Here is a 23,456-nt window from a genome sequence, read left to right on the forward strand (position 1 = left end):
GCTCCCCAGGAAGTCTGCTAACTCTGTCCCATTATCTCCTTGAGGCAGGACCAAGGCACCTCTCTACCCCTCTTACTAGCTTGGGTCAGCTGATTCTGTTGTTTTCCCCATCATGGTCTTAACTCCTTTTTTCATATTATCACTCCTCCCTCACTTTGATTGTACTCCAGGAGCTTGGCTCAATGGTTAGCTGTAGATTTCTGCATCTCTTTCATCTGTTTCTGGAAGAGGGCTCAAGCTTCTCTGGGGTTATGGATTATAGGCAGGGTATCTTTTGCTTTATTTATGCCTGGTATCTACTTAAGAGTGAGTACATACTATATTTGTCTTTCTGGTTTTGGTTTATTTCACTTAGGATGGTTTTTTCTTTCTTTTTTTTTTTTAGTTCTGTTCATTTGCTTGTGGATTTTAGGATGTCATTGTTTCTTACTGCTGAGTAGTACTCCATTGTGAAAATAAGCCGTATTTTCTTTATCCATTCTTCAGTTGAGGGGCATCTAGGTTGTTTCCAAGATCTGTTTATTACAAATAATGTTGCTATGAATATAGTTGAACAAATGTCCTTGTGGTGTGAATGTGCATTTTTTCATAATTTTAAGGGTGTCTGTTTATCTTTGGACTGTCAGTTCAGGGTTTTTTGTTTTCTAGGTCTTGGTTATTTTTTCTCTCAATGTTTAAGTACTAAGGGAATCAGTTCTTGATCTGCAATATATATTGCAAATATTAAGTACTAATATTAACTTTTATTTCTGTCACAATAAGGAATTAGATGTTGGAACTTCTTGCTATATACTCATTTTACCATTTTTTAAATTTAATTTTGAGTCATTTTGATTCTTTGTCTTGAAAGAAAATTAATTATTTAGTACATACTGTTTCAAAAGTCAATCCAAATAGTTATTTCTTAGTTATTAAGATTTGATGAGTGAGAGAGATAAATTGATGTGGGATGTCCTTTTGTATGCTAAGAGTATGTGTTACTTTTGTTGGTTGTTGAATAACGCTGTTTTTGCCTATAACAGGGCAGAATATAGGTAGGCAGAAAATCCAAACAGAGATAGAGAAAGAAGGCAGAGAACAGGGCCTGCAAGCAGGAGAGAAACTAGTCCAGGGGGACCAGCAGGACAGAGAAAAACATTCAACTAAAATAAATGATTTAAATAAGAAGTGTGCTGAAGTTGCTTTTAAGGGAATTACTACAAATGGTGATAATTTTCTTATCTCAAAACAAAAGATAATATGTGAGATTCTGATGTTTTATAATTAGTTCATAATCAAACACTAATCTTTTGTTGAGAATGTTAATGAGGATTTATTACTATTTGCAATTATATTAAACATGACTGTTTCTCCTGTTTCTCCCTAGGAAAATTACTTGCTCTGAACTACCTTTTTTATATGTTTTAGGTTTTGACAACAATCCGTTCAGGGCATCGAGCAAATATATTTAGTGCAAAGTTTTTGCCGTGTACAGATGATAAGCAGATTGTGTCTTGCTCTGGAGATGGAGTCATATTCTATACTAATATCGAGCAAGATGCAGAAACCAACAGACAGTGCCAATTTACGTGCCATTATGGAACTACTTATGAGGTACATACAGTATTGTGATTGCATGTATAAATGCATGCTTCTGTGTAAGTGTATAGATGTATCTATACATTTATTTACACCTGTATCTATATTTTTAGGTATAAAAATTATTGGCAGATTGTATATCACCAAAGCACTTCTGAAAGTTTTTCATGGTAGATTTTGTGGATAGTAATAACAGTAAGATTCAAGTATTAGTGTTGTAAGATGAATTTGCAGTTGCTTAAGCAGCCATGCCTTAAACCGGTAGTAATCCTTCCCCTGCTTTGTGCATTTATTTATTTATTTTTAGATTAATTTTTAGTTAGCATGCAAAGACAATGGGTTTTACTATGGCAGGTGCCAGCTCTTTTAAGATGCTCCTGTTATTGTACTGTGTGGTCCTGTAGCAGGTGTGTCCTCTGAAATGAACTGTTTCACAAAGATTCATTTCTGTCGTCCTCCCTGTGTAAGTTGATTTTGTGTTGCAGTAACACAATAAAATAAACTTTTTTGAGACAGTGTCTTGTAGTCCTTATAGGCATGAAAGTCATTTTGGAGACCAGGCTGGCCTTGAACTCACAGAAATCCATCTGCTTCTGTCTTCCAGGTGCTGTGATTAAAAGTGTACATCACCATGCCTAGCCTCCCCCACTTCCTGTCCCCATCCCTGTCCTGTCCACTTCTCTCACCCAGCTTTGTAAATTGCTTTTGAGTCAATGTCATGTAGCTCCCCTCATTTCAAGTTTGCTGTGTAGCTATGGCTGACCTTGGATTCCTTGTCCTTTTGCCTTTGTCTCCCATGTACTGGGATTAAAGGCATAGGCAACCACACCTAGCATGACTCCCCCCCACCCCAACCCTGCTGCACTGTCCAGCCTTAGCTGGACTAGAACTTGCTATGTATGTAGGCCAGGCTGCCCTGGAATATGCCTACCTTTGCCTCCCCAATGCTGAGATTAAAGGTGTGTGTCACCATGCCTGTATGGCTTTAACTTTTTAAAATACCATAATATGCTGATTCTAAAGAGTCTATTTTCCCTTCTTCCCTAATTTTGTTATTGTTCCTGTTTGCTTAGTTTTTCTGGGACTGAGTTTTATAATTTTTGTATTGGACTTTGTTAGGTTTGTTTGTTTGTTTTGTTTGTTTGTTGTTTGTTTTTTTGAGACAGGGTTTCTCTGTATAGCCTTGGCTGTCCTGGAATTCACTCTGTAGACCAGGCTGGCCTTGAACTCACAGAGATCCCCCTGCCTCTGCCTCCTGAGTGCTGGGATTAAAAGCATGAGCCACCACCACCGCCCATGGTTAGGGTTTCTATTGCTGTGAAGAGACACCATGACCGTTGCAACTTTTATAAAGGAACACATTAATTGGGGTGGCTTGCTTACAGCTCAGAGGTTAAGTCCATTATCTTCATGACAGGGAGCATAGTGGTGTGCAGGCAGACGTGGTGCTGGAGAAGTGTTGATGGTCCTACATTTTACAGGCAGCAGCAATTTAACTGTGACACTGGGCAGTATCCTGAGGATAGGAAACTTCAAAGCCTGCTCCCACAGTGACACACTTCCTAAGCATTTGGTTTGTAGACAGTAATACACAAAGTAAAAAATGACCCTATTATTGAATGAAGTCAACATAGCTGAGTCAGCAACAACTTGCAAATATGTTTTACTGATAAAATTACTTCATAAGTAAATAATTCAATACTGCTACTTCATTGAAGTGATATAATAATCATCACATTTCTCACAAATGTGAAATAAGTCAAAAGTCATTATCTTCCTTGAAATATGCATTACATTCACTTGTGTTGAGTGTGCTTTTACAATTGCCTTTCCGTGGTGTATAAGTCTTACTATTTTGAGTTGTTTATAAACTTGTTCAATAAAAGCAAATATCAATACTTGAAGTTTTAGAGTTTGGCTTTAAACAACACATTTTTTTAAAAATTTGATAATTCTGAAAGTCAGCTAAAATGAATCTAGCTAGGCTCAAATTGAAGTGTTTGTGGGTCTGTGAGCTTTATGGTTTTACCTTTTCCACTTCTGGAACCCTGTGCGTGCTTTGAATCAGGGTTCCTTCCTCCATCGTTTAAGTCAGCAGTCTTCAAAACGTTTTTTTTTTTTTTTTTTTCTGATTGATTTTTTTTCCATTATCTTGTGATCTTTTCTGACAGATAAATTTTTGTCTCCCTCTTTGACTTATAATATCTCCTATAGTTATTTTGGCTTCATATGGATAATTCACCATACTCTTTTTACTTTATTGTCTTTAAACATATTTCCAAAGTTTAGTTGTTCAAATTTTATGATTTTGGAAAATCTTATATGAAGTTATATAATTTCAAAGTAATTATTTTACAGGACTGCTGTGTCTGTGTATTCTATCTTTTAAATCATGCTTTGGAGAAGTCATAGATAATGACTTACTTGGATAGTTTTGTTGCATTTACCTTCATGGATGTATCAAACAGTGGCAGTGAGTTTCTAAGACTCCTGTTTAATTGTTCAGTAGTGTTTCTTGTACTTTTGTTTCATCTTCAGATTATGACTGTACCAAATGACCCTTACACATTTTTGTCCTGTGGTGAAGATGGAACCGTTAGGTGGTTTGACACACGCATCAAAACTAGTTGCACAAAAGAAGACTGCAAAGATGTAAGAATCCCTGTTTTATACAAGTGATTTAGAAAAATTAATTATGATTCAATAAGATATCTTTGGTGATAATTTTATTTTGCTAAAATTTTTAATCACAAAAATCTTTAATTTCAATGTTAATGAGGTTAAGAAGCTTCTATTTCAGTTGTCCATTTAAATATATTTGTAGGGGATAGAGAGATGACTCAATCCTTAAAGCATTTGTTATGCAAAGCATAAAACATAAGTACCTGAGTTTCAAGCCCAAGAGCCCAGGTAAAAGCTGGCATGGCAGTGTACATCTGTAATCTTATAGGCAGATCACTGGAGCTTATTAGTCAGCCAACCTAACTGAAATGATGAACTTCAGGGTTAGTGAAAGACTGTTTCAAAGAATACAGTGTAGAACAATCGAGGATGACCCCTGACATTGACTTTGAGGTTTGCACCCATACTCACTTAGCACACGAAAACCAAACCAAACAAAACAAAAAACCAAACACACACACAACAAAAAGGCCTGAAAAAAATGTCTTTTGGCCCTAGCCAGCTTCTCCCAAGAGTTTTATCTGTTATCCAGTATGAAGTGTATAGTAGATCTTTACTGAATCATTGTAGTAGTTAATGAAATAAATATTGTTCCCTTTTTTGTTTTTGTTTTCTGAGACAGGGTTTCTCTGTGAAACAGTCCTAGCTGTCTGGAACTCACTGTGTAGACCACAGTCAGAGATCCACCAGCCTCTGCATCCCGAGTGCTGGGATTAAAGACATTTGTCACCACTGACTGCCATAGAAACATTTTAAACAAAATTTTGATGTGTTTTATGTTATGTAACATATATAAACACATTTGCACACTGAATAGAAAGGTGAAATAAGTTTAAAATATTGGGTGTTTAGGGACCAGGGTTGTAGCTCAGTGGTAGCTAGAATGCCATTTGTGTTTGAACCTCAGTATTGAGGAAAAGTATGTATATATATCTTCATACACACGTTTTATATACATTTTCCAAATCTTTAAAAAGCTATTTTTAACACTGTGGAGTATATCCCTCAGAATAAAATGACTGGGGAGAAATAACTCCCTCTCCCTGAGGAGTGGCTTGGAGTGTGGGGACGTGTAGACTGCCGGAGATGATCTACAGACTCAGGCCAGTCAATACTGTCAGTGCTGGGACCTGCGAGCACTACTGGAGGAAACAGGACCAGGCTAGGACTGGTTCTAAGCATTCAGGCAAGAGAGGCAAGAGCGTTGAACAGTGAGGGCTTCAGGTGCACAGGTGAAGGGCAAGAGGGAATCCACAAAGCTCCTTGGTTCCTCTTCCTTCTTGTGTGTCGTTTTCTACTTATACAGCATAATGAAGAGGTAGCAGAAAGCCCATCACCATAGTACTTGCCCTTACCTTGACATAATTGCTTTGCCTTTCCAAATTCTGGCAGGCAAGCTCATGCTGGTTATTGTGGGCAAGGTCAATGACCCTGACCTCCCCCCATGGAGTCCCCTCATTCTGTCCTAGGTTGCAGGTTATATACATATTTTATGTACACATATCAGGTTCTTTGAGAACATTTGCTAAATGTATTTCTAAGTAAATGGTGGGTACTAAAACTCATTCTTTCAAATGCTTCTAAACCATGTAGTAGTTCATACTTTAGGGGGGTGTGGGTATCCTTTTCTAAGTAACATCGTCATAATGATACAAGGGCTAAGAAGTGGAATAATTATTTCCTTTGTAAAGTTTATTATATGTGTAGCCAGAAAGTATAAAGAAAATTCAGTAACTACAGAACATCCTAACTACCAAGATGTTCAGACCATGAAATTGGTCAATGTGTGTGATAGGAATAATGTTGTGAGGTTTCCTGTTGGCTAAATATGATAGAAATAAATTTTAGCAGTCTTAAAAAAATGCATTACAAGAAAACCACTCTTTTTGTTTTTGCTTACTGAATTAGAATATCTAAGATGTTATTACCTTACAATTAGAGGGAAAATACTTTAAATTTGGACTATTCACTTCTATATAGCCATATGTAATTGGTCCCATGCCTGTCTTTTGTAGGATATTTTAATCAACTGCCGGCGTGCTGCCACATCTGTGGCTATTTGTCCCCCAGTACCATATTACCTTGCTGTGGGTTGTTCTGATAGCTCAGTACGGATTTATGACCGACGGATGCTGGGCACAAGAGCTACAGGTGAGGAAATATTTGGCAAAATTTAGGACTGTTCAAAGTAATGCTTATAGCATTTTACATTACACAGTTTTAAATTTTGTTATAAAATAACATAGATTATTCTGAGAAAAAGTATTTTACTAATTTTTAAATGCTCTGTTGGAAACTAGGCATAGTGTTGCATGGCTGTAGTCTCAGCACACTATAGCTAGAGGCAGTAAGGTCAGAAGTTCAGGGTCATTCCTGTTTGAGGACAGCTTGCATTATATGAGACCTTGTCTCAAGAAAAAGACAACAAACTATTGGGATGATGCTGATGCTTTCACAGTTTATCAATTAAAAAAAAAATCCTAACAGGAGCTGGGGAGATGTTTCAGTAGTTAAGAGCATTTGCTGCTCTTGCAGAGAACCTGAGTTTGGTTCCCCCCATCCATGTTAGGCAGCTCACAACTGTACTGAATGGTTCACAACTGCCTGAAACTCTCACTCTAGAGAATCTAATGTGTATTCTTCTGACCTCCTTAGGTACACACGCATGCACGCACACACGCACGCAAACACATTCAAGCAAACACTTATACATATAAAATAAATCTGAAAAAAAATTATAACACTTAATTTGTTTCTTTCCCAAGGTTGCCATAATGAACTATTCAATTTGAGTCTCCAAAAACAATAGCAATGTGTTTTCTTTCACACATTTCTAGAATTTAGCTATCTGAAATCAACATGTCTTATGGTTAGTTCTGCTAAAGACATAGGGAGTATCTGTTCTGTGCCTCTCTTTTGCCTCATGATAATTGTTGTTTGGCAATGTAGGAGAGCACTTCAATTTATCAGTCTACTATTTCTTGACAGAAATTAGGAGACGTATTGATAAAGGAAAATAGGTTTATTTATATATCAGCCAAACTGTGCAGAGAAGGTTACTACTTTTCTTTTGCCTTTTCTGTAGCAGTATTATAATTTTATAGAAAGACTGAAACAAGAGCCAGGAAGTAGGTAGGGGTGTACTATTTAGGCAGAACTATGTAAAATCTCTTTCTGGAAGTCATGTTCTTCCTCTAGCTGTCACCAGGGCTTTAGCCTTTCCTGCCTCCAACTTGACAGTCCTGGGGAAATTTTAATTCTCTGGGACCCATTGTTGTAATGGTCTTAAAGCCACAGAGAAAGACCTAAGTGTCTCTCTTTAGACTATTTCCTTTGCTGCCTGTGCAGTTACAAAATCAGACTTCCGTTCACAGCAGCAATATTCACAGCATTCCAAGCTAAGTAGATATAAATATATGCTACATATTATTTGATACCCAGGTCCAATTAAAAAGATCATGCATGTATACATGTACTCATGCATATATACAAAGATGAGTATCAAATATATATCTACATTGTGTTTTGGAAAGTAAAGGACTGAGGCAGAAATCACCAATGTCAGTAACTACCAACCTAGGTTATCAGATGGGAGGGAATACTAGATGAAAGGTTTTCTGTTTTGTTTTTAATAGTATTTATTTTTATTTTATGTGCATTGGTGCTTTGCCTGCATGTCTATCTGTGTGTGGGTGTCAGATCTTGGAGTTACAGACAGTTGTGAGCTCCCATGGGGGTGCTGGGAATTGAACCCAGGTCCTTTGGAAGAACAGTCAGTATTCTTAAATGCTGAGCCATCTCTCCAGCCCCTCTGTTTTGTTTTTAATCAGTTTTAATTGTTTGACAGTTTGGCACATTTATATATGTTTATCATATTCCTCCTCCATTCTTCTATTTTATCCTTCTCCCACTCCCCGAAACCCTTCTTTTCCGACACTGCCCCTCCCTCAATAGCCTGGTGAGTTTAATAGAGTTGCTTGCATGTGCATACATGTGGCTTATTTACTGGATTTGGACAACTTAGCAGTGGCTACATCTCTGAAGAAAAAGTACTCCCCTTCCCTAGCCTCACTAACTCCCAGTAACTCTTCAGCTGGAGGTGGGGCCTCATGTGCCACTCTGGTATCAGGGTTAGACTATCAGTGGGCTTCTCTTGTGCAGGTAACCACAGCTGCTTGTGAGTTCATGAGTGCAATAGCAGTGTTACATTCAAGTCAGCATTTCACATCACTCCTCCTCATCCTCAGGCTTTAACATTCTGAGAGCTTTTCTCTCTTGAACTGTGATGAGGAGTCCTATCAATTTGAATATGCACATTTGAAATGTGCATATGAAATGGTATGATAATATGAAATTATAGGCTTAATTATTGCTCTCAATATAAACAAGAAAATTTATATTTTTAGCAGGACAAGACTCAACCATGCAGGATTACACAGCTTTGGAGAGCCTTAGAATTTATCATTCCTGGGCCAATTGAACTCTCTCCTCTTGAACTCAATTGTACTGAAGACCACCAGAGTTATTAAAATTGAGATTATAAGCTAGACATGGTAGTCGTGCTTATAATCCCAGAACTGGGGATTCAAGAGATGAGAATCACGAGTTCAAGGCCAGCCTCTACTATGCAGGCAGACCACAGGCTTTCAAAAATACCAAGGACTAGAGATGTAGCTTAGTGGTCAAATACTGGCCTAGCATAGGCATGTTCCTGGGTTTCATCCCCACTACCACAAAAAGTAAATCAATTTTAGACTAAGAGGGGAGTATATGAGATGGCAGCCAATGAGTATGGCCAAAAATGCCTCATAGTAAACAATTTGGAGAAATAATTTACAAATAAAAGTAAAACCATTATGAGACATTAATGGAATGAGTTGTTGGCACAGCTCTAGAGTTTAAAGTTGAAGTTTTCAGGCTCCAACAGCTCTCTGTGCTTCTGTGTGCTTATGGGGTAGGAGTGAGTAACAGCCTTGGTCTCTGTAGCCTCAGTGTTCTTGGCATTTGGGTTGCTGGAGAGTGAGGTTGTGCATTCTTGGCAGTTCTCTTGGACCCATGCACTCCACTGTAGCCTCTTGGGTCCTGCAGGTGGGCTGTGTGTGAGGAGCTGTTCTTGCTGTGTAGTTTCTGCTGCTTTCTCAGTAAATGTATTTTAAATGGCACTGGTAGGGACTCCAGGGAAAGGGCTTCTGTGAGTAATGCATTACCCATGCTTGGGACTTCAAGAGATACAGTTGTTTTTAACCTGCAAATGTTCCTGGTACAAAGTTCATCTGTCAAATACAGCTGTAACATGCAAAGTGACTTGGAAGGAAAGAGCAGGTGTGTCCCTTCTGGGAGAGTTATGAAAGTTCCTCTGAGCTGCTTTTCTCTCAGGTGACTGAGGCCCTGCTAGCATTGAGAGAAATGGACTAGAAGGCTATCAAGGCTTCCCAGAGGTGGCAGGAATCCCTAGTATGCTGAGACACCCTGGACTTCCTGGTTCTAGTGTCTGGGAGCCAGCCTTCTGTACCCTGTAGACTATTTAGGGAGCATTTAGTAAAGGCCCAGAGAGCAGTGAAGTCTGCACGAACATTACCTGATAGAGAAACCTCGAAGAGAAAGGCCATCCATAGCTATAACAAAGATAATAGTTTATTGTCTTCAACAAGTTCCTGTTTATAACAGCCAGAGTTAAAAGAATGGTGCTTATTGAATAAGACTTTTTTCCTTTTTCTTGGAAGCCAGAAGAGTCATCAGAAATTTTTTAAAAGTTAAATTCTCTTTGAATTCATAACCCTCTTTTTGAGATCTTTTAGTGTACTTACATATACCATGAGCCATTGTTCATTATTTGTCTTAACTTGGTTGCAGTAGTTATTTACACTTTTAATTTAGGTATTCTCAGATGATTGATTCAACTACATAGAGTATTACTTTACTAGACTAGGAAGAAACCTCAGTACATTCAGTAAAATCAGTGCTTAACATCTTCAACAATGTGTTCTCTCAAGAATGCAGGAGGGCCAGAGAAATGGCTAAGCGGTTCAGAGGACCCGGGGTTTGATTCCCAGCATCCACATAGTGCTTAACAACCATTTGTAATTGCAGTTGTAGTGGATCCAGTGCCCTGTTCCAGCCTCTGTGGGAACACATGTCTGTGAACACATGGTTCATAGACATACATCTGGACAAAACACCCATACACATAAAATAATTCAAACATTTTTTAATGGCAAGAAAAAGCTTTGTCATAGGAAGTGGTTTTCTTGCATCACATGTATTTTCATCCTCATCCTAACTTGGTGCTGTCATCCAAACCTATTAATATTTTGAGTTCTATGTGAAATCAAATAAATGATTTTAATATCCTGGCACCTGTCAGTTATACTAATGAGGTTATTTATTTTAAAGGGTTGAAGTAGTATGATTTGTTCAAAAAATAGATAATGGTTTTTAAAATAAATGAATGATTAAATAAGCAGCCAATAATAGGTTGTAATCAACCTATTTTTTTGAAGTGTCAGGTTGCCTATTGTAGAAATGATCTTAATTTGAATGAAAAGTTTGTGGATGACTTAGTGCAGATATCACCTATTAGTAAATGTTTTTTCAGCAAATGATGTAATCTGAAATTCTGAATGATGATGAGGTGGCTTGGTGTGTGTGTGTGTGTGTGTGTGTGTGTGTGTGTGTGTGTGTGTGTGTCTGTGTTTAAATATGCTGTATGTGTCAGCTTGACACACCTGGGAAGAGGGGATCTCAAATGAGGAATTGTCTTAGTCAGATTGGAGGGTGGGTGTCCCTGTATAGGTATCCCCATTTTCTTAATTGCTAATTGATGTAGTCTCTTTGTGGGCCTGGGCTGTGTAAGAAAGGTAGCTGAGCAAGCCAGGGAAGCAAGCTAGTAATCAGCTTTCCACCATGGTTCTTGCCTCTGCTCCTGCTTGAGTTCCTGCCCTCAATGATGGACTGTGATTGGGACTATAATCCAAGTTAAACCTTTCCTTCTCAAGTTGCTTTTGGTGTTTGTCATAACAACAGAACTGGAGCATGTATTGTCTTTATAGCATTCTTTCTTGTTTGCTTTAAATTCTTGACTGTTAATGCAGGGAAGTGGTGGTGCATGTCTTTAATCCCAGCACTCAGGAGGCAGAGACAGGCAGATCTCTGTGAGTTCAAGGCCAACTTGGTCTACAAAGTGAGTTCCATCCAGAATAGGCTCCAATGCTACAGAGAAACCCTGTCTCGAAAAACCAAACCAAACCAAACCAAAAAAATTATTGGCTGATTAAAAAGGAAATAACCTCTTGTAGATACAGAAAGTGATAATTTGAGTTTATGTTGCTACATTATTTAATGTACCTCATAATTCAGGCTAAGAGTTTTTAAAATGTTTATAACACTATTAATTTTGAATAAATTCCTATTAGGGAATTATGCAGGTCGAGGAACTACTGGAATGGTTGCTCGCTTTATCCCTTCTCATCTTAGTAATAAATCCTGCAGAGTGACGTCTCTGTGTTACAGTGAAGATGGCCAAGAGATTCTTGTTAGTTATTCTTCAGATTACATCTATCTTTTTGACCCCAAAGACGATACAGCACGAGAACTTAAAACTCCTTCTGCGGAGGAAAGGCGAGAAGAGGTAAGTTTACTCAAAACTAGATCTTTATTCTTTGTGAGATGCCTAAAATTCCCAGGAGGAGGCAGGATAGATGATCAATTTAAGGTAATCCTTGGCTAAGTAAGTTTGAGGTCAACTTGGACTACATATGCTGCTGCCTCAAAAATAAATAAATGAACAAATAAATAGGTAGGTAGGCAGATAGGTAAGGAAAAGAAACAGAAAAGTTAATTGTCCAAATAAAAAAGTAAATGTATTGATTTTTTCGAAGGGTTTATGATTTAGGGAACATGTGAAAAAATAGGCTAATAAATAGAGCTCTAGAAAAAAATGAGCTAATTTTTAAAAAGAAAGTAATATACAATGTAATATATGCATAATTGCGGCATAAAAATTAACATCTCTAGCACTTGGAGGAAAATCAGCTAAGATGAGACAATGTGATGATAAATGTCTAAGAGATTGTGTTCCTGTACCAAGTGCCGCCTTATCATTCACTGTTCATACATAGGCAGCAGTGCCATCCTCTTGCAGTTGTGCTTGTTTTGCACAGTTACAGATAAGTAGCATGCAATAATACCCCTAGGTACTGGTTACAACATACACATGAGAAAGTAGGAAAAGTTCAAGAGGGAATTTATATAAAAGGTGAAGGAATTGAATTACTGTGACCAAATTATAAAAACGGGAAGCTGGAAGTGCATTTTTGATAGTATAGCCATGGTAACATACTTGGTTTAGCTTGTTAGGTTTTTCCTAACATTCAGGCCATGTTTACCTTCAAAAATACTTTATTTAAGATTTTCTTTTAATATTCAAAAATTTTGTTATTTTATATGTATAGTTGTTTTGCTTATATGTATTTCTGTACATCATGTACATGCTTATTGCATGCCAAGGGCCAGAAGAGCGTGTCTCATCCCCTGGAGCTGGAGATTAGAAGACTCTGAGCCGCCATGTGGGTGCTGGGAACCAAACTGTGTTCTCTGGAAGAGCAGCAAGTGCTCTTAAATTTTACAATGACCTATGCTTGTTCTATATTTTGTTTTTTAAATTAATTAATTCTTAATAGTGGTTTGGTATTAGCTAAGTGTTAATGAGCTTATATTATTTGATTTATGGTAATAGGCATTGAACCCAGGACCTCACATTGTAGGCAAGCACTGAGTTATAGTCTCAACATTTTGCACATTAAAAGGAAGAACAGTAGCAAATGTGTAATTCCCATGAAATGAAAAACTAAATTCAGTTGTGAATACTGATGATATGACCTCTCCAAGGTATGGTTGAGGGGAAGGTTTTTATTGTAGATATGAGGGAGAGTACAGCCAAAGGCTTCTGGAAGAGTCCAGAGCAGAGAGAGAAAGTAGTGGATTGAAAATGGCCAGCTGACTGCATGTGGTCTTGAACGGAGAGAGGGGCTTGGGAGAGTGAGAGGTAAAGACCAGGAGAGGAAGACAACAGAGATGGAGCAGAACCAAAATAGCAGGGTTACAAGGAGACGTGAGAAGGTGGGACAGGAAGGGAAACCTAGGAGCTGAAGCAGTAGGGCAAGGGGTTGGGGGAGAAGAGTCAGGATGCCATCATGGATTCTGAAATATGTGACACTTACTTGTGATACTGAGGGAGGCTGGAGGCCAGTGTGCTTTGGTGTGCATTATACATACCACAGATAGCCATTTCTCCTTTCTGCCAGTGATAAGGAAATGGCTCTTTGGTAGAGGGGAGCAGGCATCACAAGTTGCAGAGGAATGCTGCTTTTATCTAACCACCAGAACTTGGGCTTGACAATTTATTTATAAAATTAGAAAAAATATGATTATTTTGTAGATGAATTTTAAGATGTTGAATGTGACAGTGTATTTGTGTAAAGTAGGAAAATTATAAGGCATTTATGAGTTTATTGGACTGGTTGAAAATGAATTCTGCTGTGTCATTTCATTGCTGCTGTGTAATTTCCTTTGAGACATGTGGGTAAGTAGAGTTGCAGTCAAACTCTGTGACTGAGAGATAATGAAAAAGTTGGAAGTGTACTGACATTTTTAAGTGGGCCAGCCAACTTTGCTATCATAGACTCCTTAGCCAAAGATAATTATATCATCAGGACTAGTGCTGAATATTTTATAGAGATGTTTTTCTTAGTATGTGTTGTGGAATCAACCAATTTAAAAACAATTCTAAAATCTGAATTATGAACATAAATCATACTTTGATTTTTAGCCAAATAAGAGTTGTATATGTGTATGAAATTAATGAGCTATCGTCGTTTTAATTTCCATAGTTTTTCATTTGGTATTTTATGTTAAAATTTTGACAATAATATTTAGATAAGCTATTCTTAGCACAACAATTATTTATTTTAAGTACCTACTATACACTTTGTTCTATATTAAATTTAAGAAAATGAGAAAACGATTACATGAGTCGGGTGGTGGTGGCATATGCCTTTAATCCCAGCACTCGAGAGGAAGAGGCAGGTGAATCTCTGAGTTCAAGGCCAGCCTGGTCTACAGAGCAAGTTCCAGGACAGCCAGGGCTACATAGAAAAACCCTGTCTCAAAAAAAAAAAAAAAAAAAAAAAAAAAAAAAAAAGGGAAGGAAGGAAAAGGAAATGATTACATAAAGACAAGGCGCCTTCATTTAAGCAAGCAAACTACAGTGACTCCTGTCTCTGACTCCCTTCCCTCTAGTGCTGGGGCTAGGGGTATATCTGACCACACTCACTTTTTACATGGATTCTAATAATTTGAACATAGGTCCTCATGCTTATTCAGCAAACACTCTTAAACCACTGAACCATCTCTCTAGTCACAATCAGCTTGTAAAAGTATATAATTAAGTAGTTAAGTATTATATATTCACAAAGTAATGCAACTACTATCATTGTTGATACTCTATCATATTAATCAACCAAGAAAGCATGCTAAATGAAAGGAGATGGGTCCAAAAGGCTACATATTGTATTATTCCACTGATATGCACTGTTATTCAGAATACACACTTTTTTTGCTTTTCTCTGTGTAGCTTTGTAGATCATGCTGGCCTTGAACTCACAGAGATGTACCTGCCTCTGCTTCCCAAGTGCTGGGATTAAAGATGTGTGCCACCACTGCCTGACTATACAGGTCTTTTTTTAATTTTTAATAATTATTTACTCATTTTATGTATTTGAGTATTCTATCACGTTTTTGCCTGAAGAGGGCATCATATCCCAGTATAGATGGCTGTCAGCCACCATGTGATTGCTGGGAATTGAACTCAGGACCTCTGAAGAGCAGCCAGTGCTCTTAACCTCTGAGCCATCTCTCCAGCCCCAAATACGCACATCTTTAGAGAGACAAATTAGAATGTTGGTTTTCTGGACCTTTGAGAAAGGGATAGGTGTTACGATAAATATTTCTGCCAAAAGCTGCCTGAGCCCCACCGCCACATGTGTGCTTTACGCCAGCCGCCTGCCTGAGTTAGGCCCAAATGAATACACAGAAACTTGTATTAGGTACAATGTTGCTTGGCCAATGACTAGGACTCTCATCTGTTAGCTCAGTCTCAATTATCATACATCTATATATTCTATAAGACTTATCTTATTGGACGCCTTATTGGCGTCCCTCCTAGCTGGTGGATCACATCGTGCCACTGGAGCAGGAGCCGAGGGGAAAAGAGGGCCCTTCCTGTTTCTCTTTCGCTTAAATATGAATCTCCTTGCTATGTCACTTCCTGCCTGGATCAGCACTTCTCTACTACATTTCCCAGAATCCTCTTTGACTCCTAGTTCCATCTAACTTGCTGTCTCATTGGCCAAACAGTATTTTATTCAATAATCAATAAGATAAACATACACAGTAGTACATTCCCCATCATCTCCTCTTTTCTGTCTAAATAAAAAGAAGGGTAACTTATCTTTTATAATAACTGAAGAAAACTATAACCATAACTATCTGTCTTCAACTCTATCAAAGACCATAGAAGGATAATATATAAACTCTAGAACTGACAGAGACATCTCGATACCTGGGCAGTCATCCAAAGTTCCTCTGTAACGTTGGGGCATCCATCTTTAGCTCATAGGCCACAGTGTGTCTGGCACACTTCTCCATTTTAACAGGAACCCTTTAGTATTGTCTTGTTTTGTAAGTTCAGCAGTCATTTTCTTGTGGGTCCTGCATGTCTAGTTTATATAGCAACAAACAGTCCAGGCAAGAGCAGTTTCTTGCCCAAATGGCTAATCTTGCCATGTTGAAAGCAAATTCCATAATGAGTTTCTTCCATGCCCATCCTCCTTTCTGACATAATTGGTGTGCCAGGAGCAGTTGTGTCTCATTGCCAAGATAAACCCTAAACCATTTAAATGTCATATTTCTGTAGGTCTTTGAAAGGTTTGAAGAATACTTAACAATCTCAAATATATCTCTGTATATCTAGAAAACCTAACTAACCTAATTATAAGTTCTTACTATCATAGGCGATTATATAACCTTATTTAAACACAAAACCTAAACAAGAGGAGACATATACATATCATAAAATTGACCTTAAAGTTGTATCAATAAATGAAAATCTATACCAATGCAAAGTATTCATTCCTATATCCTATTCCCCTTTTTTCTTTAAAACAATTAACTATGCTCATCATCATTTATAACCTACTCTGTTTAAATGGAAACATTTATAAACCATATTTGGGAATATGGGTGTCGTTCTTTCTAAACCACTTCTGACACCAGATATAGTGGGAAATTACCAATATGGAGTCAGGTAGAAATACAAGGGTATTTAATAGGGAAAAGCCTTACTTACAGAGCGACCTAGCCAGCCTGCGTGGCAGCAGTCTGTACGCAAGCCCAAAAGAGAAACGAAAGCGAAAACGAAGTCACCCTACGTCCCCTGACCACGCCCTTGCAAGCTTGTGAGGGTGTGGTCAGGCACACCTGTAGCCAGCCCCTAAGTAGGCGTGGCTACAGCTTCCCCTACAGATAGGTGCATAATGGCTGCTGATGGGAATGGGATTTCTTTTGGAAATGATTAGAATGTCCTAGAATTAGATAACAATGGTTGATACTATTGATACTAATGCCTGAAAGGTGTTGTTTGACTTGGAAGTTAATTATTGAGCTTAGTATTGGCTTCTTACATTTATCTATTTATTTGTGTGTATGAACATGCCAGGGCACACATGTGGACATCAGGACAACTTTTTTTTAAACGTTTGTGTTGTTGGTGGTGCTTTTTTGTTTTTGTTGTTTTTTTAAGACTGTGTTTCTTTGTGTAGTCCGGGCTTTCCTGGAACTTGCTCTGTAGACCAGGCTGACCTCAAACTCAAAGAGATCCATCTGCCTCTGCCTCTGCCTCCTGAGTGTTGGGATTAAAGGTATGTACCACCACTACCTAGCCTATTTTGTTTTTTAAAGAAAGATTTATTTATTTATTTATTATGCATATAGTGTTCTGTCTGTATATGTGCCTGTACACCAGAAGAGAGCACCAGATCTCGTTATAGATGGCTTAAGCCACCATGTGGTTTCTGGGAATTGAACTTAGGACCTCTGGAAGAGCAGCTGTGGTCTTAACCTCTGAGCTGTCTCTCCAGCCCCCTATTTTTTTTTTTTTTTTAAGTAGGGAAAAAGTAATTAGCTGAGAATGATGGGAGAAAATGGAGAAAGTTTGAGACAAGTGATGAGGGGTAAAATAGATACTAGGGAGAGATGGAGAAGTAAGTGGTTCAGAAAAAATAAAGAATATTGTGTCATTGTTAGGTGTGTAGGTACTTAGACTATGTTAGACTATGTTAACATCAGGGTGATTGACTTTTCTGCTGTCAACTGGATAGTGATTAGAAGTCACTGTACATGGTTCATTTCTTTTTCCTTCTCTCTTCTCCCTCTGTCCATCCCTACCCCCTAGCCTTACTAGGTATAAAACTCAAGCAATTGCCCTACCACAGAACTGTATCTTCTCTAGACAACCACCACATCACCACATTACATCACTTCCTCCTCTTTTTCTCTTTAATTTTGAAACAAGGAGCCACTAACTTGCCTAGGCTGTACTTTTCTTTTCTTCTTTTTTTTCTTTTTCTTTCTTTTCTTTTTCTGTTTTTTTTTCTTTTTTTCTTTTTTTGTTTTTTGAGACAAGGTTTTTCTGTGGCTTTGAAGGCTGTCCTGGAACTAGCTCTTGTAGACCAGGCTGGTCTCCAGCTAACAGAGATCTGCCTGCCTCTGCCTCCTGAGTGCTGAGATTAAATAAAGGCGTGCGCCACCACTGCCTGGCCGCCTGGGCTGTTCTTAAACATAGCTTAAGTAGGTCTTGAATTTGTGATCCTCCTGCCTCACCTGGGATTGTAGGCTGGCACCACTAAATCCAGCTTACATATACACGATTTCAAAGTTGTATTTGTATTTGTGCTTTTTAGGTTGAGGATAGTAAGTATGGACTGTAGCACCAGTGGATATTTATCATCATGAGCACTGTAAAAGACTGAAACAACATATAGCAGTATTTCATGTATTGATATAACATTTCATTTCCATACTTAAAGATTAAGTAGGGAGTTGGAAATGCTCCATTAAAGTATGCTGTAATAACTGTGGACTAAGGATTAATTCAGTGGTATAGTACTCACCTGCACAAGGTCCTGGATTCAGTTCCCACCATCAGAATAAAGGTTGAAAGCAAATCTGTTCTTTAGATTCCCATAGAATCTACTTACGATTATTACCTTGTAGTTACGACAGCCTCCAGTTAAGCGCTTGAGACTTCGTGGTGATTGGTCAGATACTGGTCCCAGAGCAAGGCCGGAGAGTGAACGAGAACGAGATGGTAACTATACTTTGGCTAGCTTTTTTGTGAATACGGTATTAAAGATTTATTTATCTTGTCTGTGTGAGTCTTTTGCCTGTATATATACTATGCCTTGTGCTGGTGGGGATGAGAAGAAAGCATCAGATGCCCTGTCATTGGGGTTAAAGATGATTGTGAGCCACTTTGTGGATGTTGGGAACTGAACCTGGGTCCTTTTCAACAGCAGCAAGTCCTCTTACCCTCTGAGCCATCTCTCCAGCCCCTCACTTCCATTGTTTTTTATTGTAAATGGTGTTACAATGAAGTCTTAATAATATTTTTGTAGAGTTGTTCAAGTACATCATAGGATAAATTCCTAGAAGTGCAATGGCTAAGTCACTGAATAAGTATATTTTACTTTCATATACATATATACATATATGACCAATTTATCTGATTATATCTTATTTACTAATCTATAGTCAAAAATCTTATTCTAGTTATTAAACATTTTAAAATCAAAACACTATTCCTAAGTATAGTATCCTTGGCTCTATTTTATTATATTCTTAAATATAAAATTACATTATGTAGGCCAGGCAGTGGTGATGTACGCCTTTAATCCCAGCACTTGGGAAGCAGAGGCAGGCAGATCTCTGTGAGTTCGAGACCAGCCTGGTCTACAAGAGCCAGTTCCAGGACAGCCTCCAAAGCCACAGAGAAGCCCTGTCTCAAAACAAACAAACAAACAGACAGACAGACAAACAAAAAAACACTATGTAAAGGTGGCTTAAATGCCTGTAATCCCAGAATTTGGAAGGCTGTGGCAGAAGGATTATCCTAAATTCAAGCCAGGACTACATAGTAAATTCCAGACCAGCCTGGACTAGAGTGAAGAGACCTGTCTCCAAAAAATAATCATATCAAAGAATCGTATAATTGGATAATTATTACATTTTTTTTATCTGACCTCATACTCTGTTTTGACTTTGAAGCTGGGCCTTACTGTGTAGCCCTGACTGCCCTCCTATTTGCTGTGTATTCCAGGCTGGCTTCCAAGTCACAACAGTCATCCTGCTTTAGCCTACTGAGTGTTGGGTTTTCATGTTTCCATCTTAAAATGCCCTTAATATCCACAGCACTGTAAGAACATAAGCATCCCCCATGGTCTAACAAAATAAAATGCCCTTAAAGGAGAAAAGCAAACAAATATTTATTTGAACAAAGAAAAGGAGTGAAGTTGAAAAGACGAAATACATTCTGTCAGCTAATTGCAAATGCCTGTTGTCATACAACCCTGAAAGGACCTGATCTCATTAAATACCTGAAACTTACAGTAACTAATAGGAATTCTGTTTTAGAGAAATTGAGGTAAAATCTCAAGGTTATTTCATGTCTGTCTTTGATGATAATGTTATAGTGAGAAAGCAAGCCTTCCCTTTAGTTTATGCCACTTAGAATTCATGAGCCCTTCCTATTGGGCACACTTATAACTATTAATAGACAGTTGTGGGGCAGGGAGGGGGCAGAGTTACTTAAAAACAGGCATAGATGAAGATGAGAACTCATGCTCCTTGAGATCTCACACAAACATGTGTACTCATACAATGATTATAAAATGTGATGGGGATTCTAATAGCTTTTTATACATTCACGTAAGTTACTTAGGTTTAATTTCTAGCATTTTAAAGGCCTTCAAATCTAGGTTTTTGTATTAAAGATCCTGACTTTTTGCTAAACTTACTGATGAAATTTATGTTGTAATAGGAGAGCAAAGTCCCAACGTGTCATTGATGCAGAGAATGTCTGATATGTTATCAAGGTGGTTTGAAGAAGCAAGCGAAGTTGCACAAAGCAATAGAGGAAGGGGAAGACCTCGACCAAGAGGTAATTTGTCTTACTAGTTGAAGTCATTAGAAAGAGGTAGTTTTGATGGTGTTTGTTTGTTTGGTGGTGGTTTTTCTTTTTCTTTTCTCATTTTTTTTTTTTTTTTTTTTTGAGAAAGGTTTTCTCTTGTGTAGCCCTGGCTGTACTGGAACTCACTCTGTAGACCGTGCCCACTAGAAGATAGTTTTTGTTGTTACCATCTGTCAAACTGAACTGTGTTTTGTAACCAAAATAGTCATAGGTCTCTTCTGATTCCAGTAGACCCAGCTCTTTTATCTCAAAACAAAGAAAACAGAAGTAAGATTTCCAATTTTAAGTCCCTTTCCACTGCACCTTGAAAATGGAAGTCTACAAAACTCTCAAGATAAGCACAAGCATATAATTCTAAAATTTGGTTAAAGAATTTATCTATTTGGTATGTATGTGTGTACATATGTATATGAGTGTACATGCGGAGGTCAGAAAACAGCTCGGAGGACTCAGTTTTCAAACTCAGTGAGGCATGGCAGCAAGTATCCTCACCTGCTTAACCATCATACTAGCCCGAGATTGATTATTTTAATAAGAATGTGTCATTGATTCTTATCTCTATCGATTAGATTGCTTGATTAAGCGGACCAGACCACCAGTGGCCATTATTGGTATTCTGAATGTCTTTTTTTTTTTTCAAATTATATGTGTATACACACACACACACACACACACACACACACACACACACACACACATATGAAGACCAATAATGGCAGTGTGTTATGCATCAATAGCAGCAACAGCTTTTCCAGGTTCTGCAATCATTTGAACAAAATTGTAGAGACATCCAGCACACTCCATTTAAAAAAAAAAAAGTATTCTGAATTTCTTAATTGAGGTTTCTGTTTCTGTCATGTACAAAAAACAAGTTGGAGAGCAAAGGGTTTACTTGACTTACACTTTCATATCACTTTTTATCACCAAAGGAAGTCAGCACAGGAACTCAAACAGGGCAGGATCCTTGAGGCAAGAACTGATGGCAGAGGCCACCAAGGGGTGCTGCTTACTGACTTGCTCCCCATAGCTTGCTCAGCCTGCTTTCTTATAGAGCCAGGACTACCAGCCCAGGGATGGCACCACCCACAATGGGCTGAACGATGCCTCATCAATCACTAATTAAGAAAACGCTTTACAGCTGGATCTTATGTAGGCATTTTCTAAATTGAAGTTCCCTTCTTTTAGATAACTTTAGCTTTTGTCTAGTTGACATAAGACTAGTCAACACACTGAAATTGTATGTGTGTGCATATATGCACACATGTAAAATTATATATTTCAGAACCTGTTTCTATAGAGCTTTGTTTTTGTGATTTTTTTGTTTGGCATATAAAATTTGAGTCTGAGGCTGGGGAGATGGCTCAACAGCAATTAAGAGTTGGTTAAGAGCACTTACTGCTTTTGGAGAAGACTTGAGTTTAATTCCCAGAACCTACATAGGCTGCTCACGACTGTCAGCAACTCCAGTTCTGGGGAATTCAGTACCCTCTTCTAGCCTCTGCAGACACATTCGTGCATGTGACCCAAACACTCATACATGGAATGTAAAAATAATTAGATCTTTTAAAAATTTGAGTTTGCATTAATACGTGCTTTTTTTAAGGTGCAACAAATCAGTCAGATGTTTCAACTCTTCCTACGGTTCCATCAAGTCCTAATTTGGAAGTTGGTGAAACTGCAATGGATGTAGATGCACCAGCTGAGCAACTGCTTCAACCTTCTACATCCTGTACAGTGTCTGTTCAGGCTCAGGCAACAGCATCTGCCATAGAAAGCCCTGGTTGTACTTCTGTGCTGTCTTCTCCAGACAGTGAACCAAGGCAGTCTGTTGAAGCGTCTGGACACCATGCACACCATCAGTCCGGTGAGGATGCTATTCTTCAAGTAGGCTGTTCATATGCTCATCTCTGATAATGAACACATAGTTTGCTGTGAAAGATCCTAAAGGGCAGTAACTTGCTGGTGTAAATGGTCAGAATTAATTGTAGTATGCAAATAGTAACACATAGAAACTTCAAGTGCGTCTACTTTGAATGAATTTTTACAAATAGTGAATCTTTAATTTACATAAGAGTTTTTTTTTTTAAGGTAACAGCAGGTGTTACTTTGCCATAGTTTAATACACTGAAAGATTATTTATAGATCATTATTGGTGAAAATAATGTTCTAGATTTACTTGGTTCTATGTCTATATTAAAATGACAGTGAAAATATATCTCATCATTATTCCCATTGTATTTATATTTTCAATTTTTCCTCAAATTATGAAATACTTTGAATATGTTCAGAATAGTGAGTCTGAGATGGTCCCTCTCAGCAGCATATTGTGCTTTACCTGGAGGATTACTTCACTGTTATATATATGAAAAAATTCTCTTACCAAATCTTTGTCTTTAAAATATATATATATATATATATATATATATATATTTGCCTTTCAAATATATTTGAAATTTTATTTTAACTATTCTCATAAATATAGTAAAAATAATGTATTTGTTTATTTTTTAAAGTTCTTATAAGAAAGCATTTTATTAGATCCAGAAAAATATTTGCCAAGGATGTAGCTAGGAATACAGCTAGTACCTAAACTAAGACCTCTGACAGCTTCCTAGCAACATGTTTCCAAGCTGTCACAGATGCCAGATCCCAGATAATGGGGTGTTTTAAATTAAGTAGTTTTATCACTAAATCTCATTTTTGGTAATTAATATTCACTTTCTGTGGGAATAGAAGCCAGGGTCTACTGCATAACTGGTAACACTATGTACAGCTTATAAAAATGGAAGCTAACGCTAAGCTAGAAAATCAGCTTTTCCACATTTCACATGGCATTTCAACTTGAGGAAAATAAAATATTTTGAATTGCTTGAAAAATAGGGAAGAGGCATCAGAA

The 23,456-nt window shown here is 37.8% G+C and overlaps 1 protein-coding gene across 3 annotated transcripts in view; it reads left to right on the forward strand.

The window, feature by feature from the left end:
• Dcaf6 (DDB1 and CUL4 associated factor 6) overlaps positions 1 to 23,456 on the forward strand; it is a 107,612-nt gene that overhangs the window by 25,170 nt on the left and 58,986 nt on the right. For all 3 annotated transcript variants that reach the window (XM_035445475.1, XM_027417136.2, XM_027417137.2), the window contains exons 4-10: positions 1,408 to 1,593; positions 4,117 to 4,230; positions 6,276 to 6,411; positions 11,673 to 11,887; positions 18,589 to 18,682; positions 20,411 to 20,530; positions 22,164 to 22,424. In XM_035445475.1, coding sequence (XP_035301366.1) covers positions 1,408 to 1,593; positions 4,117 to 4,230; positions 6,276 to 6,411; positions 11,673 to 11,887; positions 18,589 to 18,682; positions 20,411 to 20,530; positions 22,164 to 22,424 — 1,126 coding nt within the window. The remainder of the gene's footprint in view (positions 1 to 1,407; positions 1,594 to 4,116; positions 4,231 to 6,275; positions 6,412 to 11,672; positions 11,888 to 18,588; positions 18,683 to 20,410; positions 20,531 to 22,163; positions 22,425 to 23,456) is intronic.

This window comes from Cricetulus griseus, chromosome 5 (genome assembly GCF_003668045.3).
Source record: "Cricetulus griseus strain 17A/GY chromosome 5, alternate assembly CriGri-PICRH-1.0, whole genome shotgun sequence".
NCBI classification, from domain to species: Eukaryota; Metazoa; Chordata; class Mammalia; order Rodentia; family Cricetidae; genus Cricetulus; species Cricetulus griseus.